Source organism: Eulemur rufifrons, chromosome 7 (genome assembly GCF_041146395.1).
Source record: "Eulemur rufifrons isolate Redbay chromosome 7, OSU_ERuf_1, whole genome shotgun sequence".
NCBI lineage: Eukaryota > Metazoa > Chordata > Mammalia > Primates > Lemuridae > Eulemur > Eulemur rufifrons.
Window position 1 is genome coordinate 29851142 of NC_090989.1, and position 18615 is coordinate 29869756.

At 33.1% G+C, this 18615-nt stretch overlaps 1 protein-coding gene across 24 annotated transcripts in view; it reads left to right on the forward strand.

Annotated features, from left to right (window-relative positions):
- Positions 1-18615, forward strand: part of ROBO2 (roundabout guidance receptor 2) — a 1642423-nt gene that overhangs the window by 1460322 nt on the left and 163486 nt on the right. For all 24 annotated transcript variants that reach the window (XM_069475019.1, XM_069475028.1, XM_069475029.1 and 21 more), the window contains one exon: positions 3318-3438. In XM_069475019.1, coding sequence (XP_069331120.1) covers positions 3318-3438 — 121 coding nt within the window. The remainder of the gene's footprint in view (positions 1-3317; positions 3439-18615) is intronic.

Sequence of the window (18615 nt, forward strand, 5' to 3'; positions counted from 1 at the left end):
TAAAACATATGTATTTTATTCTTTAATTTATTGTCAATAAAATTGTATCCAAATGCTATTACAATGTACACTGTACTAAAAACACTTAAAAACAAAAACTTTGGGATGAGGCTACAAACAGACAAAAATTGTATACATCAAATGTATGTGATATATTAATAATTGTACCAATCTGAATACAGAAATGCTATCTTTGCAGTACAATATTAATATGTTAGGTCTTTCTAAAGATCTCCAAAATCTTCTATTGATCACGAAGTACATCAGTGTTAAAGTGTAAATGATATCCATAAGCCATATTGACTACATCTAAGTTTGCACTATATTCAAAATTATCAGTGGAAATAATTTAAAATGATGAACATCTTAAACACCTTTTCCAGTTTTCTAATTAGACAATATTTATAACAGAAAATTTTATACATGAATTAATTTAATAGCAAATTTAATAGATATGAAATAAAATCAAAATAAAAATGACTGATTCTGCATGTTAATCATGTAGAAAAAATACTCTGTTTTCAAAGGAAATTGGTGATCACGTTCATTCGTCGATTAAGGTTTGAAATGAAACATCCAGAAATAGGGGAATGACATCATTTTATTTTTTTAGAGAATCCACACATTGATATGTGAAGTTTCTTAAGGAGAAGCAGTCCACCGAAATAATATATATAATACCTCCACTTTCTGATGTTTAGTAGTATAATTTTTATATTCAGTACAATAACTGAGACCGAATGTATTTTATTGAAGAAAATGTCTCATTTGACTGAATAAATATGTCATTTCAATCAAAAGTTTATATGATTTTGGTATCTATTATCTTAAATATATCCATATTATAAATGAAGAATTTTCTTGTGTGCATATTGTGATTACAATATAAAACAGAACTAGATAGGCGATGTAAGGTATGACAACATATATTTATATGTTTCTGGTGTCGGGGCAAAGAGAATTTTTCCCTTGGTCTTCTGAAAGTTCAGGTCTTTAAGTCTGCTGAAATGAATGCACAATAGATTAATGGAAGAAAAAGCATACACATTTATTAATGTGCAAGTGCATGGGAGACACACAAAGTATGAAACTCAAAGAAGGGCCAGATGGTGGAAGCTTAATTACCCTCTTCGTGGGGGAGAGGGAAATGGGGGATGTTGGCAATTTTAGAAGAGTCAATGATTTTCAGGGGAGATGAATGGGCCCAAAGAGCAGACAATAGCCAGGAACAAAGTTCCTCTGGGCTCTGGGAGAGGTGGTGACAAGTTATGGAAAGGTGAGGGGCGGAACAGCACTGCGAACAAAGGTGATCTTATTATGTAGATAAAGTCTCTCAGATAACAGCTCTTAGAAGAATAAATGAAAAGTCTGTCCAGCAGGCATAGTGTAACCTTTAGGTTCTTCTTTTGTGATTAATCTTTCCTGGTTAATGAGGTTTCAGACAGAGGATTTAAGGCAATTGTTTTTCATTTGGAAGAATTTCCCTCAGACATAAAAAAACTTCAGAGAAAGTCCCTCTCTGTGCTTGGGGGGGGGGGGGAACAAAGGAATGTCAGAGAGACATTGATTTGGGGGCAGCTTCTAAGGCCTTCCAATTTTCATTAATTCAAAGTGCTCAGAACACCAAAGCACCATAGTTTTGGGTATCGTTTCTCTGAGCCACAACACCAGCTTGACTGTTAACATAGTGATATCTACATGCTTGGGCACCACATTTATGGAAATGTGCTTCTGGTGATGGAGTAAAATCTATGTTCAAGGGTTTCTAGTTCATCTTAATAGAATTTGGTTTTTGCTTTGCAACAAGCCACACCCAAATATAATGATTTATAATAAACATTTTATTTAGACCTGATTATGTGGGAAAGTTGATAGTTGTGCTCTGAGCCAGGTTGGCTGATCTTTGCTAGACTTTCTCATCCTCCTGTAGCCTGTTTAAAGGTGTGCTGGCAGCTAAATAATCTAGGATGAACTTATCCGCATGTCTGGCAATTGGCTCGTGCTCTGCTGAGCATCTTAGTTTTCCTCCTCATGGCCTTCTCTTTTCTAGCAGGCTAGCTCAGGCTGATTCCCAGGATGGCCTCAGGGGTCCAACTGGAGAAAGAAAAGACAAGCCCCAGTGCACAAGAACCTTTCTTCTAGTGAAATAGTTGCTTTAGTTTCATTCGTTAAGTCAAGTCATATTGCCACCCTCAGCTTTGAAAGGAAGAGAAATGGCCTCCATGGCCATTTTTATAACCTAGCATTACAGCCTGCTGGATATAATTGAGAACAGGTTGATGTTCATCTCCTCCAATGTAAAAAAAAGTTGAAAGTCCCTTTGTATCACATGGCAAGACTTAAAGTTTGAAACATCTTTGATGGGAACCAACTTACATGATTTGTGTTTGCCTATGAAATTAAAATATAATAGAGGAAACCAGCATGTTCTTATCTGCTATTTCTTTAGGAGCACTCAATCATTGTAAAGTTAAGATCATTTGAATTTAAATGAACAAAATTAAAAACCTGGAAAAGAAACTATGAGTGATGGCATTTACTAAAAACCTAACTCTGCTTTAATAAAGTCCCCTTTGGCAAATAGATAGTTTAATATTATTGCATTTGTTTATTTAATCAATAAATACTTCTCATGTAAGAAATCTAGAGAGAACCAATTAAATGCCAATAATTTGTACCAACTCATACTCATCATTTTATAATTTTTTTTGTCCAACCTGCCCTCCTCATCAAAAATTATTTTTTAATTATAACTAAGATGAGTCAAAGATAATTAATACTAATCACTGAAACATAAGCTCCAGGAAGGCAAAGATTTTTACTATCTTGTTTACTACTGCATCCAAGGTACCCAGAACACTGCCCAGCCCTTATAGATAATCAAAAATTACTTCTTGAATCCTTCTGAGTCAGCCAGATTTTATTATATTAGTCAAAGCAGATTTCTATTTTTTCTTCCTGATGACAAATGATAATAGCAATTCATTCAGTAGAATCTCAGTGTGAGGACTAACCACTGGTATTTAATGAAGGGAAATCACAAGACTCAAAATAGGACCAGGCAAAAGAGAAGAAGCCTGCCTTAAAGTAATATTCTGTAAGAAGGGAATATGGAGATGTATAGTGAGGGTGAATTCAAGGAAAAAAAGCACACAGGGAGATGCCAAAATAATGGGAGGTGTTTGTGTGATAGATAACTCAGCTACTTTCTTTTGGAAAGAAAATGTGCTAAATAATTCAGAATTATTTATTAATGACCTTTCCTTTCCTTTCCTGTTTCTTTTTCTTTCCCTTTTATTTTTGTTTCATTTTAACAGATCCGTGGTGGAAAACTGATGATCTCCAATACTAGAAAAAGTGATGCAGGGATGTACACCTGTGTTGGCACTAACATGGTGGGAGAAAGAGACAGTGATCCGGCAGAGCTGACTGTCTTCGGTAAAACTCTCTTTTTAAATTACACATTGTTATTTATAACCACGTTTCCTTTGCTTTTAAATATTGTTATTAACACTAAAAGCCACGCCATACACGGACAGTTACTCATTACTTGTGATAAGCAGTGATAGATTAGAATTGTCTCGTTTTCTGTCTTTCTGATAAAATCTTTGGTGTGAAGAAAAACATTTTTGAAACATTAATTTACCTACTTTATTCATATGTTTATAGAATTTTGCCTTTCATCAAAATGTAAAAACCGGTTTTCTCGAAGTCTATATGAGATATTTTATCTGTATAAAGTTATTCATTCCACTATGATGCATTTATCAGGGATCTGTTATGTGCAAGACACAGGGTAAGGTTTTATAGAAATAGAGTATAGTGCAAAAAATTTTCTTTCCAATTAAAAAATTTCAAAGTGATGTATTTATAGTTTTAGCACATGATAAAAAGTCTATGTCTATACACATATATGAAACCAAAAAGTAAGAAAAGACCCATAAATAAACTATTTTGTTATAATATTCATCTTCCTTCAAATTTAAGACCTAAAGGGCTCTTTAGCTGGAGCAATTCAATTACAAAGTAAAAAACTCTATCACAGAAATTGTACAGAACGCATTTTTTAAGAAGGAGAAAATTGGGGACAGCAAAGATGACCAAATAAATAAAAGTGAGGAAACTACTGGGCAACTGGAGAAGATTGAAAGAGAAATAAAATGACAGAAAATTGGGGAAAATGAATCTTAAAGATGCTGGAAATGTAATATTCCTCTAGAATATCTTAAAGTTCCATTCAAGTGTTTGTATGAACACACAAACACACACACATATATATGTGTATATATATGTACATAAATATATCTTAATAAAAGATTTCACTATTGCAGATATTATGTGATTTTTTTAAGGTCAATGAGATCATTATGATTTTGAATTATTTTCTGTGCCAGTAAAAATAATTCTCTACTTCTATGCATGATAAGATCCCTATTTCTGGTCATTACTCTAGGACAAAAGCAAGTGTAACTCCAAAGTCCTACATGGGTCTCTAAAGAAAATTCTTTTACAGTTTGGGAGCTGCCATCGTTGTGTAAGGAGAATGCCAGGATGGAAAGAGCTGTATTAGGATTTCCATTACATTTGAGAGCTAAGGTTGTGCTTTATGAATATGTACCAGAGTGCAGGCCACTCTTTTCAATCACTCTGAGTGCCCAGTAATCTCTGGTAATACTCCCTGTGGATAACAGGCAGCGTGAAGTCCCAAATGACAAAGCCAGGAGAAATCTCATAATTCATTAAATGAATTGAATAGTAAAAATAAAAGTGTTCAAAGTATGCATGTAAATTTCTATCCTGCAGAGCTCAGACAAGTGTCAGTTTGCCCCTAAATTTCATACAGTCATCTGTAAGAGTTTCAAAATGTGCTCCACTCTGTAATGAATAAAATACAGTTTTGCCTGGTAAGATATGAAATTAGTGGTCACTAAACATTAGCATTGGAAGCCCACAAGTACAGCTCTTCTATTTAAAGAAGCACTCATTGCTATTTTTCTGTAACTACCAAAAGCTTTGAAATAGAAAAATGTAGCATTACTGAAGTATAGACTGCCTTCAGAAGGAAATTGAAAGGGTTTAAAGTCATTATCCAAGCAATTAGACTTACCAGTAATGATACTGTGTGATGAAATATTTACCCTACTTTCCCTAAAGACATGATGAGAACTACTGGGAATCCCTAAACGTGTCAAGAGTTATGGGAGAACTTGTAAATTATTTTGAAAATACCTATCAACCAACGAGATTGAATTTGTCTAGAGGAAGTTCCTCTGGAAGAATTGATTTAGGAAGCTGAGAAATGTTTATATGATGGTGTAAACTAGTCAGAACTGACCTTAGGGGTTATAAGTACGATATTAAGTTGAGGGAAAAACTAAAATTCCATTATTGATAAGAAAACAACATCTAAACCCAGAAGAAAAACAGAAGTGATGGCCCAAATCAAGGATGTGACAAGTATTACCTGAGAGATCCTTTGTATACCTTGATTTTCCATTCTTAGAGAACATAAAATAAAGTGTGACATTTATAGTGAGGCCTTCTTTATTTTATTTTTTGTGCTGTTACATCCAGTACATGTTTTCTAATAAACTTCTTTATATTTCATCATTGTTAGATATTATCATTTCCAACCCAATGTTTATAAAAGTAGAACTGATTATGTTTCTACCTCTTTCCATTTTATTTTCATGGAGTAGCAATTCCACTTTAATAAATATGGCTACTATAACCATTTTGTAGCTACAGAAGGTTTTAAAATGTGCCTTGCAACTCAGTCTTTACCTTAAGATATGTTATATAGAAAAAGTAATTGATATTTAATTATTCAAAACATATAATTCACTTACAAATAGCAAGAAAAATAATGAAAGGAGTAAAAGTTCTTTTCAATACAATAATCATCTATTTTCTGAGACACATTGCTGGGGAAAAAATGTTCTCAATTTTTCCAGTATTTTGATTCTTTAGTAAATGGGCTTGAACTTTGAAGTTTTATAGTTCGAAAATTCAACTTATGTTTTAAAAATGTGCCCTTCTGACAAAGACATGATCAATAGAAACTAATTTTCAAAAAGTTACTTTGTCACACCCTATGAATTATACATTCTTTTTGATGTTTTGCAATATTTTATGGCCATGAAATAACATCCCAGTTAAGTGGGCAGTATGAAATATAAAAATTAGATGTATCATAGTCTAAAGTGGCACTAAAATCTATGGGACAGTCTAAATGTTTTCATGAAGAATACACCCTCGGAGTTTACATATGTTAAATACTAAAGATCCTGAAGGCGGAGAAACTAAAATTGAAATACACAATTAAATTTCTAATGAGTAGATTGCAGATGTCTGCTATTCAAAATTTAACTGTTTTTCTTTTAAATAACAGAAAAAGATATGTGGATTTTTTCAAATGATTTTTAAATGTTTATCAAAGTAACACATGAAAACAGAGTTTATGTGAAACATCCATAATGTTTAAGTATTACAAAATTTAACACAAAATACTGAAATATCTTGCCCCCCCCACACACACTATCTCACACTCATGCATCATGCCTGCACACAAATTTCTCATCTTTGAATTTTCCTGCAAGTGTGTTTTATCTTTTTCTTCTGGGGCTTATTTCCATATTTCTGAATAGGTCATTATTCTGCTAATTATTGATATGTCAATTTTATACATTATTTGACTTCTTATTTTAGAAGATAATGATTTGGCTGACTTATATCTGCTTCCACACCTTCTTATCCCACTTTCTCTTCTTTTTCTACTTCTAGTATACTAACTTTAGAAACATCGGTTATATTGGTATTTAGAATTTGAATTATTATAACCATGTAAATATTATCAACTGTGAGCTTAATGTTACACTATTATGACTGCATTTCATTTCTGGCACTATTTTTGTTCTTCTTTGAATTAATAATAAATCCATTTTTCCCAGTTTACTTATGTTTTTCTAAACCTTTTCTTGAAATCTGTAACAGAAGTTTTTAAATCTCCTAAAATCTATTTTATATTTGTATTTAATTAATTAATTAATTAATTTTTTTTAGGGAAGGGGTCTTGATCTGTCACCTAGGCTGAAGTGCAATGGCCCAAACATAGCTCTCTACAGCCTCAAACTCCTGGGCTCAAGAGATACACCACTTTAGCCTCTTGAATATATATAAAATCTATTTTTTATACTTTAGCTGTTAAGTTCCCCTTCACTACAGCCTTCCCGGAAGCTGCAGACCTCCTGCCCAATCCAGCTGGGATAGATGTTGTTTAGGTCTGTCCTATAAACTGATTATGTCTTTTCTTTTCTCCGATGCTGGATTTGTTTTCTACATCTTATATATTTTTTTCTTGGTTAACCACTCTATTCAGAAGTGATTCTCAACTGCTTTCTGCTTGAATAGAGACTGGAGCAGATTCCAAACTAAAATGCCTTTATTCTATCTAGCACTTAAATAGAAATTAGTTTTGAATTATGTTTTAGTTATGGATTCAAGTTTAAAAAATATTGCTCAGAATATTCAATATCATGTAGCTTCCAATGCTGCTCTTGAAAATCTTCTATGATTGTGATTCCTATGTCTTTGTATGTGGTAAGTTTTCTTTTCTTTCCCTCTCTTCCCAAACGTTCAATGCTATCTCTTTAGCCCAGTGTTCTGAAATGTTTCAATACTATGTGTTGGTTTGACACTTTTTTCTTTCCCAGGGTTGATGAGCAATCTCAATCTGAAAACTCTCAACCAAAACAATTCAAGGACATTTTCTCTCTATTTTCTCTATTACTTTTCTCTGTCAAACATGATTCATTAGTTAGATATTCAACCTTCTAGGTTTTACTTTTCTCTAATTCTTCCTTATTTATACCATCTTGTTCTTGTTTCATGGGTGTTATAACTTCCCTTGTGTGACAGCATTTTAATAACAGGTTTTTTTTTTTAATTTCAAAATATTACAAAGATACAAATGTTTTTGCTTATATTTCCTGATTTTGTTATGTAAGAGTCAGGAGTAGAAGTGTGCCCATCACCCAGATAATGTTCATTGTACCAATTAGGTAGGTTTTTACCCATTCCATCCTAACCTCTCCCCCCTGTTTGATTTCCACTGAGTTTTACTTCCCTCTGTGCACATGTGTGCCCCTTGGTTAGTTTCAGTTTAATAGCAAGTACATGTGGTGGTTGTTTTTTGATTTATTAGATCCTTCACTTAGAATAGTGGTCTCCACTTCCATCCAAATAGTTGAAAAAGACCTTAATTCATCCTTCTTCATGGCACAGTAGTATTCCATGGTGTACATATACCACTTTTTGTTAATCCACTCATAAACTGATGGGCACTTGGGTTGATTCTACATCTTTGCAATTGTGAATTGTGCTGCAATAAACATTCGACTGCAGGTGTGTTTTGATACAATGACTTCTTTTCCTTCGGGTAAATATCCAGTAGTGGGATTGCTGAATCAAATGGTAGCTCTACTTTTAGTTCTTTTAGGAATTTTATACTGTTTTCAATAAAGGTTATATTAATTTTCAGTCCTACAAACAGTGGATAAGTGTTCCCCTCTCTCTGCATCCACACCAACATCTATTGTTTTTGTACTTTTTAATAAAAGCCATTCTAACTGGGGAAATATGCTCTCTCATTGTGATTTGCATTTTCTTGATAATTAGTGACACTGAGCATTTTTAATATGTTTGTTGACCATTTATCTGTCTTCTTTTGAAAAGTTTTTGTTCATGTCATTTGCCCACTTTTTAATGGGGTGGTGTGTTTTTTTTCTTGTTGATTTCTTTGAGTTCTTTATAGATTCTGCTTATTAGCCCTTTATCAGATGTATAGCTTGTGAATATTTTTTCCCCTTCTGTAGGTTGTCTGTTTGATCTGTTGATTGTTTACTTGTCTGTGCAGAAGCTTTTTAATTTAATCAAGCCCTATTTGTTTATTTTTGCCTTTGCTGTGATTGCCACTGGGGTCTTCTTCATAAATTATTTGCCTAGGCTGATATGTAGAAGGGTTTTTCCAATATTTTCTTCTAGAATTCTTATGGTTTCATGCCTTACATTTAAGCTTTTTGTCCATCTTAAATTAATTTTTGTGAGTGGTGAGAGATATGGATCCTGCTTTAATCTTCTGCATGTGGCTATTGAATTCTCCCCTATTTATTGAATAGGGATTCTTTTCCTAAGTGGATATTGTTGTCTGCTTTGTCAAAGGTCAGTTGGCTGTATGTGGATGGTTTTATATCTGGTTCTCTGTTCCATTCTGTTGGTCTGTGTCTCTATTTTTGTGCCAATACCATGCTGGTTTGGTTACTATAGCCTTGTAGTATTGTTTGAATTCTGGTAATGTGATGCCTCCAGTTTTGCTCTTTTTGCTTAAGGTTGCTTTGGCTATTCGTGCTCTTTTCTAGTTCCACATGAAGCATGGAACTATCTTTTTTATATATCTGTGAAATATGCCATTGGTATTGTGATGAGGATTTCATTGAATCTGTAGATCACTTTGGGTAGTATGGACATTTTAGCAATGTTGATTTTGCTGATCCATGAGCATGATATGGTTTTCCATTTCTTTGCGTCATGTGTAATTTCTTTCCTCAGTATTTTGTAGTTCTCTTTGTAGAGATCTTTCACATCCTTGGTTAAGTATATTCCTGGGTATTTTGTGATTTTGTAGCTATTGTGAATGGTACTGACTCTTTGATTTGACTCTCAGCTTGATTGTTTGTGTATAGGAATGGTACTGATTTGTGTACATTGATTTTGTAACCTGAGACTGCTGAATTTGTTTATCAATTCCAGGAATCTCTAGGTAGAGTCTTCTGGATTTTCTAGATATAAGATCATTTCATTAGCAAAAAGTAATACCTTGGCCTCCTCTTTCCCCATTTGGAAACACTTAATTTCTTTCTCTTGCCTGATTGCTCTGGCTAGGACTTCCAGCACTATGCTGAATAGAAGTGGTGACTATGGGGATCCTTGTCTTGTTCAAGTTCTTAGTGGGAATGCTTTCAAGTTTTCCTCATTCTGTATGAATTGGCTGTGGGTTTGTCATATATGGCTTTTATAATCTTAAAATATATTCTTTAATTCTTGAAATATAGTTTGTTGAGGACTTTTTTTATCATGAAATGATGCTGAATTTTGTCAACTGCTTTTTCTGCATCTCTTCAGATGAGCATATGATCTTTGTTTTCACTTCTGTTTATGTGGTGAACCACATTTATTGATTTATGTATATTGAACCATACTTGCATCCCTCGGATAAAGCCCACTTTGTCATGGTGGATTATTTATTTATTTATTTTTTGATGTTATATTGAATTTGGCTTGCTAATATTTTATTGAGGATTTTTTGTGTTGATATTCATGAGGGATATTGGTCTGTAGTTTTCTTTTTGTTGTTGTTGTTGTGTCCTTTCCTGGCTTTGTTGTCAAGTGATAATGGCTTTGTAGAATGAGTTAGGGAAGATTCCCTCCTTCTCTATGTTGTGAAATAATTTCTACATTATGGGTACCGGCTCTTCTTTGTAGGTTTGGTAAAATTTGGCTGTGAATCCATCTGTTCTGGGGATTTTTTATTGGAAACATTTTTATTACTGCTTCAATCTCATTGCTCATTATTGGTCTGTTCAGGAGTTCTATTTCTTCCTGATTGAGTCTTGGGAGGTTGTATGTTTCCAGGAATTTGCCTTGTTCCTGTACTTTTTTGAGTTTACGTGCATAGAGATTTTCAGAATATTCACAGGTGATATTTTGTATTTCTGTGATATCAGTTGTAATATCTCCTTTTTTTCTCCGATGGAGCTTATTTGGGTCATTTCTCTTCTATTCGTGGTTAATCCAGCAAGAGGTCTATCGATTTTGTTTATCTTTTCAAAGAACCAGCTTTTTGTGTCATTGATTCTTTGTATTGTTATTTTGTTTTTCATTTCATTTAGTTCTACTCTGACCTTAGTTATTTCATATCTTCTGCTTGCTTTGGGTTTGGTTTGCTCATTCTTGTCTAGTTCCTTGAAATGTCATTAGATTTTTAATTTCTGATCTTTCTGTCTTTTTGATGTAGGCATTTTAAGACTATGAATTGTACTCTTAGGACTGATTTTTCTGAATCCCATAGATTTTACTAGGTTGTGTCCCCTTTTGTTGTTAAGTTCAAGGAATTTTTTGATTTCCATCTTAATTTCATTATTGACCCAACAATTATTTAGCATGATGTTGTTTAATTTCTATGACTTGTGTAGAATTGAGTCTTTCTCTTAGAATTGATTCCTAGTTTTATTCCACTATGGTCTGAGAAGATACATGGCATGTTTCTAAAACAACAGGTAATTTTTAAGTAAAATGTTCTTTTAATGTGTCCCTGTCTTTATTGTATCTTAGTTTCTTTCTTCCCACTCCTCACTGCATTGTTTTCTGTTTTATACACTGTAAGCTTTCTTCAAATGGCATGTGAACTATTGTAGATTAGTCATATTTAGTTGCTGTTTACCAAAAAGACTTTTGGAAACTCTGTGCCAACTGATGATTTCCACTGTGGCATGCTCAGATTAGGAACTAGATATTTCATTGTGGATGAAGACAGAGATTGCAGCTGGTGATGCTGATGTTCACTCATTGGATGAGAGATAATAATTGATGGTCTGAGACTACTTGAGACATCTTAAGATAAAGCTTAATGTTAAGCTTTCTTTAATATTTCTTAAAGATTAAGAAACATCAATATTTTATTGATAACCTATGGCATTCATTTAAGAATTTAAAACATAAAGTATTATTGAAGTCAAGATTATTGTTAGCAATATAGTTCTTTCTTGAGTATATTTACTGAGCATCTGCTATGTTCCAAGACCTGTTTAAGTGCTTAAATATAGTGGTGAGATTAATAGACAGGGCCCCGGTGCTCAGTGGGATTATTATAACATGTTATCACTGATAACATGGAACTTTGTCTCTGAAATGTGAAGAGAAAGGCATTTTTTCCTCTGTGAAAATTTATGTGTTTCTCTTTGCTTAATAGGGTGATTTCTCACAGGCAAGAAAATTCTAAGAAAAAAAATGCAGTAAGGATGTATTTAATTGCATTCAAATGGCCATATCATGATCACACACAAAGGACATGATAATTCAAATTCAATAGCTATCAAACCAGTCTTCACCTCATACATGCTCAGTGACATAAAAGGAGACCTATTGGGGTTACACATTTGACTTCCTAATTTAATAGACACTACAGGGTGGCAGGTCTTTCTGAGGCAGCTAAAGTCAAGATAAGGTTTAAAAGCAATGGTTAGCTCTAATGTCCTTTTATTGCATAGCTTTGGTCGTACAGGACTTAAAAGACTCTACCTATGTAATTATTGTCACAACACTACTTTTATAATGTCAAGCAAAGTTTGTTTTAAAATTGCTAGTAGTCATAGAAATAGCTATTATAGCACAGCCATTGACAAGTTTACAGCCATTTTCAATGACTGACTACAGTTGAAGAGAGAAACTTCTTCATATGACACCTAATTTCCTTCATTACAGCATGTAAATAAGAAACTTAAGAGAGATTATGCAGCCACATTTCATATTTATGATATTTTTTGTTAAATTGAACATTTTGCTTTCTGAATATTTTTGACATAACTACAATGAAACTTGGCATTTGATATTATTATTGCTGCATATAAAGTTGGATTTTTCAAAATGCCAATTTGGAACAAAATTGACAAGACTACTTGAGAGCTGTACTTTACAAAGTAACATACTGGCAAACAACACTACTGTCTCAAGAGAGATTAACCTTGTAAGCAAGTTATGCAGGTGATTCAAATCCAGTTAATCTCACATAAAAAATGTTAATTGCATTGGCAGAGACATTGCCTCTGATCACTCCACAGTTATATAATTAGAAATCAGCACAGTCAGAGAGACTGTAATCTAATTGATAAGCAGTCAGCAAACAGCCCTCGAGATTTCTCCCTTTGTTTTTCAATATGTGGTCAGCCATCAGGTTATAACATGGAAAAATCAGTGACCTTATTTTGACATGCCTTAAAATTAAGTTTGCTTATTATTCAATAGTTCAAGATTTTCATACTTATTTATTTTTATTGTACAGATCTTCATGGGTACAAAGTATGTGGGCATCAATAGGTATTTAGCATAATCACTTATCAATTTAATAGATGATTCTATTATCAACGCATGTTCTAATCCTTCTAAATTTTCGTTTTTTTGCAGATGATTTTAGGACAAGAGGAGAGACCCAAGGCACTTTCTTATAATTTTTGTAATTTGTGTCTGAAAGGAACTTAGCTTTGTATTTGGCTTATGATGACAGTAGCATCATTAGATGCTTTCTATTAGCAATGGAAAGCATCTAGAAAAAACATTTTCAGGCTGAGACTTTGCTGAATTTCTTTATCAATTCCAGGAGTCTCTTAATGGAAACTTTGAGGTTTTCTAGATATAAGATCATATCATTAGCAAAGAGTGATAGTTTGACTTCCACTTTCCCCATTTGGATACCCTTAATTTACTTTTCTTGCCTGGTTGCTCTGGCTAGGACTTCCAGCACTGTGTTGAATAGAAGTGTTTACAGTAGGCAAACTTCTCTTGTTCCAGTTCTGAGTGGGAGTGCTTTCAACTTTTCTCCATTTAGTATGATATTGGCTGTGCATTTGTCATATATGGCTTTCATAAGTTTGAGGTATGTTACAGCTATGCCTATTTTTTAAGAGTTCTTATCATAAAAGAGTGCTGAATTTTGTCAAATGCTTTTTCTGTGTATATTGAGATGATCATATGATCTTTGTTTTTGCTTTTGTTTTTTTATGTGGTGAATCATATTTATGGATTTACATATGTTACATCATTCTTCCATTCCTGGGATAAAGCCCACTTGTTCATGGTGGATTTTTTATTTATTTATTTTATCTTATTTTATTTTTGATGTGCTACTGAGTTTAGTTTGCTGGGATTGAGAACTTTGCCACTATATTCATGGGGGATATTGGTCTACAGTTTTCTCTTTTTGTTGTGTCCTTTCCTGGCTTTGGTAACAAGGAGATACTGGCTTTGTAGAATGAGTTGAGAAGCATTCCTTCCTTCTCAGTTTTATGAAATAATTTCTGCAATATGAGTACCAATTCTTCTTTGTAAGTCTGATAAAATTCAGCTGTGAATCCATCTAGTTCTGGACTTTTTGTGGTTGGAAGAGTTTTTATTGCTGCTTCAATCTCATTGCTTGTTATTGGTCTGTTCAGGAATTCTCTTTCTTTCTGACTGAGTCTTGGGAGGTTGTGTGTTTCCAGTAATTTGTTCAATTCCTCAACTTTTTTGAGTTTATGTGCATAGAGATTTTTATAGTATTCATAGATGATATTTTGTATTTCTGTGGTATCAGTTGTAATATCTCCTTTTTCATTTCAGATTCAGCTTATTTGGGTCTTTTCTTTTCTATTTTTGGTTAACTCGTGAGAGGTCTACCAGTTTTGTTTATCTTTTCAAAGAACCAACTCTTTGTTTCATTACTCTCCTGTATTATATTTTTGGTTTTTGTTTCATTTAGTTCTGTTCTAACCTTAGTTATTTCTTTTCTTCTGCTGGGTTTGAGATTGGCTTGTTCTTTCTTTTTATAGTTCCTTGAGATGTTTTTATGGATTGTTAATTTGTGTTCGTTCTGTCTTTTTGATGTAGGCATTTAGGGCTATGAATTTTCCCCTTAGAACTGCTTTTGCTGAATCCCAAAGACTTTGCTAACTTGTGTCCCATTTGTCATTTAGTTTGAGGAATTTTTAAATTTCAACCTTAATGTCCTCCTTGACCCCAATAATCATTTCACAGTAGCTTGTTTAATTTCCATGATTTTGTGTAGAACTGAGTATTTCTGTTGGAGTTGATTTCTAATTTTATTCCACTATGGTCTGAGAAGATATATTGCATAGTTTCTATTTTTTTGAATATGTTGAGACATATTTTGTGGCCAAAGAAGTGATCAATCTTAGTGAATGTTCCATGCGCTGATGAGAATAATGTATATTTAGTAGTTTTGGGGTAAAATGTCCTGTAAATGTCTGCTAGTCCCATTTGCTCTAGAGTTCTATTTAAGTCCAGTGTTTATTTATTTTCTTCTTGGAGGATCTGTCCAGTTCTTTCAGTAAGGTATGGAAATTACCAGCAATTATGATGTTGCTTTTATCACTTTGTTTAGATCTAATAGGGTTTGCTTTATGAATCTGGGTGAACTTGTGTCAGGTGCATAAATATTTTGGATTGTTATTTCTTCTTAAAAAATTGCTCCCTTTACCATTATATGATGACACAAATCAGTAGCATTCCTATACACCAACAACAGTCTAGCTGAAAATCAAATCAAAGACTCAGTAACTTTCAAAATAGATACAAAGAATATAAAATACCTAGGAATATATTTAACCAAGGAGGTAAAAGATCTCTACAAAAAGAGCTATGAATCACTGAGGAAGGAAATTGCAGATGAAGTAAACAAATGGAAAAATGTATCATGCTCATGGATCAGCAGAATCAACATTGTTAAAATGTCCATACTACCCAAAGTGATTTACAGATTCAATGAAATCCCCATCAAAATATCAATGCCATATTTCACAGATATAGAAAAAATAATTCTATGCTTTATTTGGAACCAGAAAAGAGCTCAAATATCCAAAGGGAACTTAAGAAAAAGGGGCAAATCTGGAGACATCACTTATTAGACTTCAAGCTATACTACAAGACTATGGTAACCAAAACACCAAAACAGCATGGTACTGGCACAAAAATAGAGACATAAACCAATGAAACAGAACAGAGAACCCAGATATAAAACCATCCACATATTGTCATCAGATCTTTGACAAAGTAGACAGCAATATACAATGGGGGAAAAATCCCTATTCAATAAATGATGCTGAGCAAATTTGATAACTACATGTAGAAGATTGAAAGAGCATCTATATCTCTCACCACTCACAAAAATTAATTCAAGATATATAATAGATTTAAATCTAAAACAGGAAACTATAAGAATTCTAGAATAAAATGTTTGAAAAACTCTTCTAGATATTGGCCTAGGAAAAGAATTTATGAAAAAGAACCAAGGGCAATCACAGCAACAACAAAAATAAATAAATGAGACTTAATTAAATTAAAAAGCTTCTGCACAGCCAAGGAAATTATCAACAAACCAAATAAACAAGCTGCAAAATGGGAGAAAATATTCACATGCTATACATCCAATAGAGAGTTAATAACCACATTCTGCAAAGAACTCAAGAAAATCAGCAAGAAAAAATCAAAGAATGCCATTAAAAATTGGGCTAAAGACATGAACAGAAGCTTCTGAAAAGAAGATATACTAATGGCCAATAAACATAAGAAAAAATGCGCATCGTCGCTAATCATGAGAGAAATCCCAGTCAAAACCACAATGAGATAGTAGGTTTCCTCAGTGAGAATGGCTTTTATCAAAAAGTCCCAAAACAATAGATGCTGGTGTGGATGTGGAGAAAAATAAGCACTTATACACTGTTTGTGGGCCTCCAAACTAGTGCAACCTCTATGGGAAGCAGTATGGAGAGTCCTCAAAAGACTAAAATAGACCTACAATTTTATCCAGCAATCCCACTACTGGGTATTTACCAGAAGGAAAAAAAGTCATTTTATCAAAAAAGACACCTGTGCTCAAATGTTTATTGCAGCACAATTCACAATTGCAAAGATGTGGAATCAACCCAAGTGTCCATCAATTCATGAGGAGATTGAAAAAATGTGGTATATGTACACCATGGAGTATACTCAGCCATAAAACAAAATGAATGAATACCTTTTGCAGCAATCTAGATGGAACTGGAGACCATCCTCCTAAGTGAAATATCACAAGAATGGAGACTCAAACATCACATATATTCACTATTAAATTGGAACTAACCATTCAGCACTCATGTGCACAGATGGAAGTAAACCTCAATGGAATCATGCAGATGGGAGGGGGGAGGATACGATGGGTGATATCATACCTAATGGGTACAATGTAAATTATCTGGGTTATGGGCACAGTTATAACTTTGACTCAAGCAGTACAAAAGCCATCCATGTAACCAAAATATTTTTACGTCTTTAATATTCACTAATAAAAGAAATTTATAAAATAAAAAAGTAAAAAGTAAAAATATAAAAATAATTCAGTGATTTAAAGCAGAGAAGAATACACTTTCAGCCTGTACAACTTCTTTAGTCTTTAATTATGTGTATGATTCTCAGATTTTCTGGAAATAATGTCTAGTTAAGGAAATGGAAAACAATTACTACAAAAATATTCTTCCATTTAAACAAATGTTAGGTAAACCTACAATTTTTGACATATTGTTTTCTCCAGGCAATTATGAAAATTGCAAAGCAGAAGGTGATTTTAGTATAATTAACAGAAAATAACTGGAATAATGAATTATACAATTCAGAGACAATTGATGGAAATTCTGCTATGGAAATTCTCAGACTAATACTTTATAATTTGTGACCAAATTCCAATATCTCAGTAAATCCCTATGTTACTTTGTTATACAGCCCTACCTAAGATAATGAAGTATAAAACTCATCTTGATGTGTCATGTGACTTTCATCCTTGTAATTCTTTGTATCCATTTTTTCTATCAGTTGAATTACATTTGGTACCATGAGCCAATATCAACCTTCCAAAAATTGTATACCACATACTCTCCTGTGGTTATCTAGTTGCTAAGCAACTAGACTCTGCTTGAGGGCAGAAGGGATCAGGGAGGATTCATTGTGAAGTTCTGTAACTTGCTGGGTTCATTAAAACAGCATCAGGGATCCTATATCTTGCTTCTTCTTAAAATTATAAATGAGGTACTTCTACGTGTATCCATATAAAATAATGGGGCTTAGAATATTTATGACAACCAAAAAATCCTTAGGAATACTGGTAGTGTCCCCTGGAGGAAGAGGTAACTTAGTTTTGTGGTATGTCTAACGTAAAGTTCGTCCTTCAGAGTAATTATATGTTGCAATTTTGTGACTGGTAGCATGTAAAGGAAAAGATACAAAAACTTTGCTTGAACATATACATATGATGGAACCAATCTCACACTGTTTTGCAATTTATTTTATACTCAGCAATAGTGTCATGAAACTTTCCACATTAGATAGGTAAGTAGCTTTAATATCTAATGATTTATTAGTTTTTCAGTGTATGAACTTGCCACAATTTATCCTAAAATCCCCTATTTTCCAATACTACCAGCATTGCTGCAATGATCCTGTATACTTATTTTTGTTGTTATGATAATTCGAAATTATCAAATTGATTGTTCTGTATCATTGTGTATTGTAGATTATCCACATGTAATGGTTATTTTGGTTCTTCAAAACTCACGCTTGCTTTCTTTTTATTACTCTTTACTAATGTTGGCATGTTCATCTTATTCCTGACTTCAATGGGCATGGCTTTTATATTTTACTTTTTAAAACAATTTTGGCATTTAATTTCTGGGAAAATATCTTCATAAGGCATAAGAAGTTTCTTTTTATTCCTTATGTACATATTTTTTTAAATCCAAGAGTTATATATACAAATATGAT